At 39.7% G+C, this 10,139-nt stretch overlaps 1 protein-coding gene across 2 annotated transcripts; it reads left to right on the forward strand.

The window, feature by feature from the left end:
• Positions 1-717: 717 nt before the first annotated feature.
• On the forward strand, positions 718-7,303 carry LOC123401014. Of its 2 annotated transcripts, none has more exons than XM_045094732.1 (14): positions 718-924; positions 1,806-1,953; positions 2,054-2,311; positions 2,736-2,910; positions 3,028-3,089; positions 3,176-3,339; positions 3,453-3,550; positions 4,157-4,215; positions 4,294-4,428; positions 4,519-4,772; positions 4,844-5,003; positions 5,533-5,614; positions 5,693-5,734; positions 6,495-7,303. In XM_045094732.1, the coding sequence occupies exons 1-14, from the start codon at positions 836-838 to the stop codon at positions 6,710-6,712; spliced, it is 1,944 nt and encodes a 647-aa protein (XP_044950667.1). In that variant the 5' UTR covers positions 718-835; the 3' UTR covers positions 6,713-7,303. The 2 variants fall into 2 exon arrangements, with proteins under 2 accessions (XP_044950667.1, XP_044950666.1); XM_045094731.1 differs by having other exon boundaries at positions 720-924; positions 5,690-5,734.
• Positions 7,304-10,139: the final 2,836 nt, after the last annotated feature.

The raw sequence follows: 10,139 nt of genomic DNA on the forward strand, positions 1-10,139 counted from the left end.
AATGATAATGAGTCTGACTGGTAGATGCTTTAAAATCCATGCGAGAGAAAAATTAGGCTAGCATCAAAAAGGACAAATTTTGTGTTTTAACCTTTTGTACTAACAAATTCAGAATTAACCTTGTTTTTTTAAAAAAAAAAGTGATTTTTTTGTCACGTCAATATGGGAGGCGCCATGATCCCTGATATCTGGTCCGTGTTCGGCACAACCGACTAACCCATTGATATGTTGACGTGACAAAGGACCGAACGCCAAAGACCCTGACGTTTGCACGTGATAAATGACCATACGTAAAGGATCCTGACGTTTGCACGTGATAAATGACCAAACGTCAAGTACCTTGACGTCTCGATGACGTGACCCATATTACCAGAAAGCTCTTGTGTGATCCGCTCGGGAAGGACCATACACTAGAGTGCCTGACGACTGGCCGTTTGTCATGTCAGCTGGGCAATGAGCCAGCCGGTCGTACGAACCACGGGTTAGACGTCACGAACCGTGTCGTCTTCCAAGCAACCCAATCGTCAAGGGTGTTAGAGTGATCATAACAGGCCATTTAAAAAAATTAAACAAGATCACTTTCGAATTTTATTAGCACAAAAGGTTATAACATAAATTTTGCGCCACCAAACACGCCACAACTCTCACGCTTGGAACGCACACGTACCGCACCGCATCGCGCAGCACGACACGACATTCCCTCTGTGCCCCACCACAGGACACGGACTCCCAACTCCCAACCTCCAGTGCATCAATCATCGCTCGCCCATCTCACCACCATGCCGCCTGTGCCTCTCCACTCCACTCTGCTCAGCTCACCTCCATAAGGTTTGGCATGGAACTGGGACTGGGAGCTCCAACTTCTCCGCCGCCATGGCGTCGCCATCTCTTCTTCCGCGCGCTCGTCATCTTCCTCTGCCTCTGGTCAGTGCGGCTCCCATCTCGTCCCGTGACCTGGATGCTCCAGAACGATGCGCTTTTCGTGGCGTTTCCTGTGCGTGTTTCATGATTATTTCGCCGCATCTGAGTGTCACTCGCGCACAACCAGCGTCTTTTTAGGCGGAAATGCTTTCTCTTCTGCTTGGGTCCCAGATATTTCCAGAGCTCGGGACGCCCCCTTCGGTTATTATTAGTTGATTCGAGATTTCCTATTGCGCATCTGATTGTCGACAAGATTGTGTTGTTCTTAGATTATTATATGCTCCAAATATATCTTCTTCCTTTTTAATGAAAAACAGTAGGGAAATACATCTCTCAATTTTGTGCCATGATATGAAAATAATTTAGCACAACATGTGGGACACAAATTCTGCCTCAAAAACAATAGGAAACAAAAAAGAAGCAGATCCTAAATGATTCTAAGATATAATCTCACTTTGTTTGTGAAGCTCCTGCAGTTTTCTTTAGGAGATTACGAAGAAAAGGATGGCCGCATCACTAATATGTGAATGTTTCTTCTTCTCTGACACAGTCGGTTTGCTCCCGTTGATCAAGATTTCACCTCTGTTTAATTTACGTCACATTGTTCCTAGCCTTGCATTTATTAGTGACTTCCTAGAAGATTATTCAAATACATTAACGGGATATACTTCGTCGGTGGGATACGCCACCTCCTGGGTTCCATTGTTCCTAGGTTTGCTTCCTAGTAGCATAATTGTATTAATGTAAAAGAAGTACTCCTACGAGCTAAGCGAGCATTGAGAAGAAAATGTTCCCTTTGGACAATAATTTTAATCATTTGACAGCCAAACAGATATTAAGCTAAAGAGAAATGACTCCAGTTAGTTCATACTGAACATTTTCAGGGTTACTTCTGAGGCAAATGAACAACATGCTGAGTTACCACCAAGAGGATGGAATTCCTATGATTCTTTCTCTTGGACAGTTGACGAAATTGCATACTTGCAAAATGCAAAGATTTTGGCAGAAAAGTTACTACCACATGGATATCAGGTGATCTACCAGAATTCTTTTATTTGGCGATACTTAATGGCATAAGAGAATATGAACAACGATGAATCTGATTAAATTTCTGTCCCTTGCCTACTGGTAGTATGCAGTTATTGATTACCTGTGGTACCGGAGGTATGTTGATGGGGCATATACAGATTCATATGGATTTGACAACATTGATGAGTGGGGTCGACCGTTTCCCGACCTCCAAAGATTTCCATCATCCAAAGGTGATAAAGGGTTCAGTCAAATTGCCAGCAAGGTTCATGAGATGGGTTTGAAATTCGGCATCCATTTAATGAAAGGAATAAGTACACAGGCTGTTAATGCGAACACACCCATCTTGGACATTGAGACGGTATGCTTCCTCTTCTGGAATGCTATTAGATTATTAATACTGTTGTTTCAAAATTATCTGTTAAAACAGAAGACAAATGGAATTCTTGGCCATGCGTTGCAATCTATAAATTTATTTGTGAAATATAATGAAATGAAGGGATATGATAATGGGAGCAGTGGAGATACCTTCATGGATTTCAATGGTCTATCATTACTGTATCTATCATACTGTTATAAATATATTATTAAAAGGAGGCAATAATGTTCTTTGCCAAATGAGACTACCCACAGTGGGAGTAACATAGATGCCACCTAAGCGAAAAATATGATGTGCACTCAAAGAATGTCATAGAACTTCATTTTATTATTGTTAAGTGTGGTGTCGAATGTCATAGAACTTCATTTTATTATTGTTAAGTGTGGTGCCTTCTTATCCTTTTCAGGGAAAACCCTATGTAGAGAATGGTCGGCAATGGGCAGCTCGTGATATTGGCCTGACCCATAAAACATGTGCATGGATGCCACATGGATTTATGAGTGTAAATACTGATATTGGAGCTGGACGGGCCTTCTTAAGATCTCTTTACCGACAGTATGCGGATTGGGGTGTTGATTTTGGTATGCTACTTCTAAATTTGTACTTCACGTTAGTTACATGATATGATATGGTAGAGAGCTCCCACCTTGGGGGTAGTTGACATTTCTTAAGTGTTGACATAACTACCATTCTTGCAGTGAAGGTTGATTGTATCTTTGGTACTGATTATAGCCCAGAAGAAGTAATAACTATTTCACAGGTAAATAACTTCACATCCTAGAGTTAGTTACACAAGTCCCTTTGAAATTGGTGCACCTTCAGAATCAGTTGATTTTCACATTGCAGCTCCTGCGAGAGCTTGACCGCCCAATAGTATTGTCCATCTCACCAGGAACTGAAGTCACTGTACCGTTAGCCGAAAACATCAGTGAACATGTTAATATGTATAGGATAACAGGAGACGATTGGGATAACTGGAAAGATGTTAGTTCACATTTTACCGTGTCAAGGTAAATCAAAACAGATATTCTCTGTATATCCATTACATACTCCTTATTTCTGTATTCAGTTTTTTTATATTCTCTAGTAAATAGGAACTTATTTGTTTGCCTATTCCACACAGTGCCTTCGCTGCTGCGAATAAGATCGGGGCCACCGGATTACGCGGGAAGTCTTGGCCAGATTTAGACATGCTTCCATTTGGCTGGCTAACTGATCCGGGTAATGATTTGTATCTTTACTTTGTATCATAATAATTATGATTCCCCTTGCCCACTGTGGCTGCTAACCAAGATGTTTAGTCACTTACCTTAGCAAAAAGAGAAGCTGTAAATAATTTAGTACGCTAGATAAGAACTGTACGATGCGACATTACTCATGCTGCTTTTGTTTGCACCAACTCAATATTCTATGGATCGTTGCTGTAGATTATGGATATCTCTGCTTGCTAGTTTTCATTGATTGAGACTACGATGATAATTCATGTCTTCAACTTCATAAATAGACCTGGAATATGACACGTCTCATTCAATATACTTAATTTTGAAAAAACTCAACTAACATGGTCTTAATTCCTGAATTATAACTTATAACTTATGCACTAGTTTTCCTTGAAAAAGAAAATTAGCTTGTACCATCACAAAATTGAGTAAACTGGAAAATATCCAGTGTGAGGCTTACATGTAGGGCCTGTTGCCTCATGTCAGTGACACTGCTGTTTTCCATCTCATGTAATCTTCTGATATTTGTTGGGGTACTGAGAAATTTGCTGATTCTATGAAGTGGTTTTATAACTAGAACAGACCTTTTTTCCCTTTAATAAGGCAGGTGTCAATCAGGGCCCTCATAGGCTGTGTAACCTTACATTTGAAGAACAGAAAGCACAGGTTTGCACTTGGTGATTTTCGTGCCTGATTTTCATTTTGTTTTATCCACTGAAATTTTTGTTTCATATGACCTTGCAGATGACACTATGGTCAATGGCTAAGTCGCCTCTCATGTATGGAGGAGATCTGAGACATCTCGACAATAGTACATTTAGCATTATAACCAATCCTACTCTATTGAAGATAAACCACTACAGTAAAAATAACATGGAGGTACCTGCATTTTAGGATTCTTACTACAAGTTTACACCAATATGTACACTTACATGGCCAATAAGCTGAGCTGTTAACTTTTTTTTTCAGTTCCATTATGTGTATGGTGAAACGACTTCGAATACAGGACATTCTGGTCACTTGAGTTCTCGGTATCCGCTAAACCTGACAAGAAAACATGATAGCATGGCCATGGGTCTCACTTCCTGCACCAGTGACCAAGCTAATGGATGGTTTGTATTTCCACAAGATGGGAAATCAGATCATATATGCAGGAACTATGAAACAGAGAATGGCAAAAATACCTCATTTTGCTTGGGGAAAACAAAACCTCTTCTTGCATCGTAAGTGCAACCCAATTATGAATGTAGAAGTACTCGTGTTATAATTTGTATGAACACACTATACGTTCTAGGGATGATGCTATCATGGAAAATGAAGAAGACCAAACAAGGTTCCATCTGGCAGTTGCAGACGTTAATGATTCTTGTTTGGATGCATCTGCTAGTCGGCGGCGGACTGCCTCAGAGATTAAGCTTCTCATGTTCTCCAGGTGCAAATGGCATGCAAAGCAGGTACACAGCTAATATATTTGCCCTAATACCAAAGGTACAACATGAGCCTGCTTGTATTTGGACTGTTCTCATTAGGACTGATGGAATTACTTTTAGATTTTCAGAGGTTTTTACAGTACGTAACCAAACTACTCACAAAACCCCATTTCTGTTGGCTGATGTGTTAAATACGTAATGTTCCTTGGTATATTACACTTTCATGGCAGCTGCTGTAACCATATTGGTCTCACAACGCCAATACATAACCATGTTTCAGCTTTGTTCTTTTTGTAATACTTGTGTCACGCTTACACTTCTAAATGAATAGCAACTAGCTCATCATGTTTTACATCTAATTTCTCTTGGAGTTTATTTTTCATCTAGTCAAGAAGTTGCCACTTTCTTTGAATTATCTTGGCCTTAGTCAAGAGAAAGCATTCTACTGTAGTGAAATCCTAGAAAACTGATTTCTTGACCGATTTTGATATTTAACTAATGTTTTTTTGCATCCTATTTAACTCATGCTATAATTACTTATGAATAATTGCAGATGTGGGAGCTGAATGACAAGGGTAACCTTGTGAGCAGCTATTCAAGATTATGTGCCACGGTGGAATCCAGCAAGGAAGCAGGTAAACATGGCATCATTCTTTTTGTGTAAATTGGTTGGGGAAAATTTTACATGGTTGGCACAATTTTCTATGCAGTAGGTATTACTGGATATCGTGCATGGATTGCAACTGGAAGTAAAGGTTAGTGATCATGTATATCCTACAGCCTCAGAAGACCCCGAATCCAATCCTTTCAAATTGTGATAGGAGGGAACTTGTTTGCTAGATCTGTTTCTAGAAAACTATGCTCCATCAATACATGGTGTCTTGTTTATGCGCTTGTACCTACGAAAAAAGAATAATTTTTGAGTTGCTTTTTTCCCAGTAGATTTAAAACCATAGAATTAGTGAAAAAATGGAGAACTGAATAGTTTGCAGAAATTTAATGTTGTAAGCTGAAACCAGAATAAAATAATCAAATAATTGTTCTGTAACATCAATAGTGTTAGCTAATTCTCATGGCATTTGTATGCACAATTTAAGAAAAAGAGTAGAGTGGAATTTTATGTGGCCTCAGAAAGCAGTGATGTGAAAACATGAACATATTCCCCCGCAAAAAAAAACATGGACATATTAGCCTCCTTCTTAAGCTAGAGTTTACGAAAATGGTACTACCCTCTGTAACTTCTGTAAAACGTTTTTAGAGTCCATGATAGGTTACAGAGGGAGTACTATTTTTGGTTAATGAATATATACAGACTGTCTTAATGATTATATGATATTCTAGTTATTCTAGTACTGTATTAGGAATATTCCAGTCCTCAAATGTTTATTTGTACATTTCTTTGCGTTGAGACTTAATTGGGGTGCCGATGCTTTTAGTGCCTGTCTTTCAGAATGAACCTCCATGACAATACACAAGAAGTATTTCATGATGTTTAAGGTTTTATTTACGCTGCAGGGGAAATCTACCTCGCATTCTTCAACCTTGACTCGACGAGCAGGAAGATAACCACAAGAATATCAGACCTGGAAAAGGTTCTTGGGACGGCCTTTGTACGAAAACACTCATGCAGCTGCAGTGACGTTTGGAGCGGGAGGAATCTTGGTCTCCTCAAGGAAGAGATTTCAGCGGCCGTGAATCCACACGGTTGCGTGGTGTTCGAACTTATGTGTTGAGGTTTGCTGCAGACTTCTCACAGTGGGAATAATCTTGGGAACCTACTGCAATCCTATGATATGATATGATGTAAGCCTACCCTGAACAGCGTGAACCTTGAATCCTATTGGGTCGGCGCTTGAAAGCGGTCGAGGTGACCGTCAAACCGTACCCATGCTAGAACGGGATGGGTTTGAGTAATTATGCATCAACTCAGGATGATGAAACATTCGAATGCACTGATATAGAAGGGCAGCAGAAAATGAGGAGAGGGCAACAGAGGAGCTGTACTGACTGGTCTCTTCTGGTGCATTTTGCAAACATAATTAAAAAAAAATCTGAATTTTTTTGGGTGCAAACTTCGGCAAATGTTTTGGGTGCCTGCAAACTTTCATAATAAAATGACATTCGTGGAAATCATTGAAAAAAACAGTACTCTAAAATGCTTTCGTGAATAGCACTTTTGCAACATCAATTTATTTTTTTCACGATTTCCACTATTGTCATTTCATATTTTTTGCAAGCATACAAAACATTTGTTGATGTTTTTATTATATAAGTCAAGCAACCCTGTATCAGTTTGTCATAAAAAGAATTCAGAATTCTTTGAATTTGCTTACTAATTTTTTTGACAGAGTGCATTTGAGCTCGGGAGTAGATACTCTGCATCTGAGCTGCAGAAATGGCTCACGTCAGATCCTGTTTAGAATCAACCAGATTATATAATCCAGTTTTTATAATCTATTTTGTCTTCAAACGGGACAGATTATAGTGTAGATTATAAAAACTAGATGAACATATTATTAAAAACTTATAATCTACTATACACCAGCTAAAATCAGATTATGGATTGCTAATGTTTCATTATTCTTGTAAAGTTAGAGATAATTACATTTCTACCACAGCCATCCTCCTCTAAAAAAAAAGCAAAAGGCGGATAAGTCATTATGCAATGTAAAACCTGGATTACAGTTTATATAATCTGGCCTCCAAACATGTTCACACAGGCTATTTCTATAAACCAGATTATATAATCTATCTTCATAATCAAAATTATCATGATTTATTATGGTTTTAAACAGGGCCTCAGTCGTCATTTGCCGGCATGGCGTGCCACTTACTAGAAGTGTTGGGCATGTTTTGATGCGTCACTGGTGTTGTTGGTCAATTTTTAGGTACTCCAGTAGTTTTTATTTTTGAGAAATCTCCAGTAGTTTTTTTAGGTTTAAATCTCCAGTACGTAGATAGGAAAATTCTTATTCGCCGCTCAGTACGTAGTTTTTTTGCGAATTGTCGCCGCAATGCACAGGCAACCTTCGAGATCCATGAAAATGGGCCGGCCCAGTATGCAAGCCTATCTGTTTTCGGTTTTGGGAACCTTCTGGACTTTCCAGGCTGGTTTTCCCCTTAAACGGTTTTCCTGTTTCTTTTTTGGTTTTCATGCTTTGCTTTTTCTTTTTCTGTTTCTTTTTTTCCTTTTATTTTTTTCGTTTCCTTTTTATTTTCAATTTCATTTTTATTTTTTAAATCATGTTTCAAAAAGTTATCCAGAAATTTTAAAAAATCTTTGTGCTTTTGAAAAACGTTACTTTTTCCAAAACTCCACCATCGTTGGAAGTCAAGGAGAATTGCTTACACCGGCTTGTTGTAGACAAAAGTGCACCGAAGCTGTAGAATGTGTTGAAGATGTTCACTGGTCTCGATTATTAAGCCGCTCAGTTGCTTAAGAAGATATTTTCCTTTTAGTGAATTCCTCCCACCTGAGCATTCTACTTCCCCTATTGGACATTCTCCTAACCCCTATTGCATTACTAGTCTAGCTTTCTAGTTACATACTACTTCCTTCGTCCAGAATTACTTGTCATAGAAATAAATGTATCTAGATACTATATTTTAATTCTAAATACATTTTTTTCCTATTTTGATGACAAATAATTTTGGATGGAGCAAGTATCTTCTTGCGCTACATAGTATCTTCTTACAGTGGATCACCATCTTGACAGCAACATTTCCTACGTTCATGCGGGAGCCTTGATTTAGTACTCGGGCTATGTTTATTGCTCTGCTGCCTACAAGTCTCATACATACATACTAGCAGGCAGAAGGCGCGGCGTGTTGAGTCCGTACGTACATGTGTGATGTTTTTTGTTTTGAAGTAAGAAATTACGTGGTGGTGATATAGAGGTCGAGCTGGTTGCATACACTATTCTTATTCCTTACATCAATAAAACAAAGTACATTCAACTAAAAGCATGGTACATCCAATAAAAATAAGAGTATTAATTAAATCTATTCAAATCCATCATCATTATTTTTTTTCTTTCTAAAATAAGCATAATATATGGCACTGTGCATTTAGTGTGTGTGTGCGTGCACGCATGGGTGTGTGTGGGTGTATGTATGTATGAGCGTCTGCGTCAGTTGTTACGCAATCCCGGATCCGCTAACACCAGCGTTTTCGACCCACATGCATCAACATGCCCAACCGGAGAGCAACACCGACTTATGACAGGCCTTGGGCCCTCTTCCCCTAAAAGACTAGCCTATTAGGAGGGGACACCCTCACCCTTATAAGTTGTGTTACTTCTTCTTCCACAATCGATGTGGGATTAAACCCAACAATCTCCCCCTCACACATCGGTCATCATGGGCCCGCTAATACCAGTGTCTCCAGCCCACCAACCATGACCGATCACCCGTGAGTCCACCGAGATTTATTCCGGGCACCTGGGCTCTGATACCACTTGTTACGCAATCTCGGGTCCGCTAACACCAGCGTTTCCGACCCACATGCATCAACAGGCCCAACCGGAAAGCAACACCGACTTATGACAGGCCTTGGGCCCTCTCCCCCAAAAGACTAGCCTATTAGAAGGGGACACCCTCACCCTTATAAGTCGTGTTACTTTCCCGTTGGGCCTGTTGATGCATGTGGGTCGGAAACGCTGGTGTTAGCGGACCCGGAATTACGTAACAAGTGGTATCAGAGCCCAGGTGCCCGGAATAAATTCAGTGGTGTGTTTAAAAGAGAAGCTGACCTTCCATCATCCCACATAAATTCCTTCTTGAAGCAAGTGATGTAAAAGTTGGGTTTCTCTCAACGATGGGTTGATTGGATTAAGTCATGTATCACATCGGTGAGGTATTCTGTCAAACTTAATGAGACTTTTGGATTCATTTGCACCGACACGTGGGCTTCGACAAGGGGACCCCATTTCACCTTTTCTTTTCTTGTTTGTGGCTGATGGACTTTCTGCTATCCTAAAGCATGGTGTAGCTATTGGGAGTATTACTCTTGTAAGGGTGTGTAGAAGAGCTCCCACGATTTCGCATTTTCTATTTGCGGATGATACCATATTATTTTTTGAGGCCTCACGTTTACAAGTTGAAAGAATTAAAGTTGCATTGGAACTATATGGTGCTAGCACTGGCCAAAGTTTGAATTAT

The sequence above is a fragment of the Hordeum vulgare genome, chromosome 6H (genome assembly GCF_904849725.1).
Source record: "Hordeum vulgare subsp. vulgare chromosome 6H, MorexV3_pseudomolecules_assembly, whole genome shotgun sequence".
Lineage (NCBI taxonomy): Eukaryota > Viridiplantae > Streptophyta > Magnoliopsida > Poales > Poaceae > Hordeum > Hordeum vulgare.

What these genes read in the sequence shown, in the direction of transcription:
- LOC123401014 (XM_045094731.1), top strand. Translation starts at nt 836, where the DNA reads ATGGAACTGGGACTGGGAGCTCCAACTTCTCCGCCGCCATGGCGTCGC. An exon ending in TTGAAGAACAGAAAGCACAG is followed by an intron (nt 4,216 to 4,293) that starts GTTTGCACTTGG and finishes ATGACCTTGCAG; the next exon opens with ATGACACTATGGTCAATGGC. An exon ending in ACAAAACCTCTTCTTGCATC is followed by an intron (nt 4,773 to 4,843) that starts GTAAGTGCAACC and finishes TATACGTTCTAG; the next exon opens with GGATGATGCTATCATGGAAA.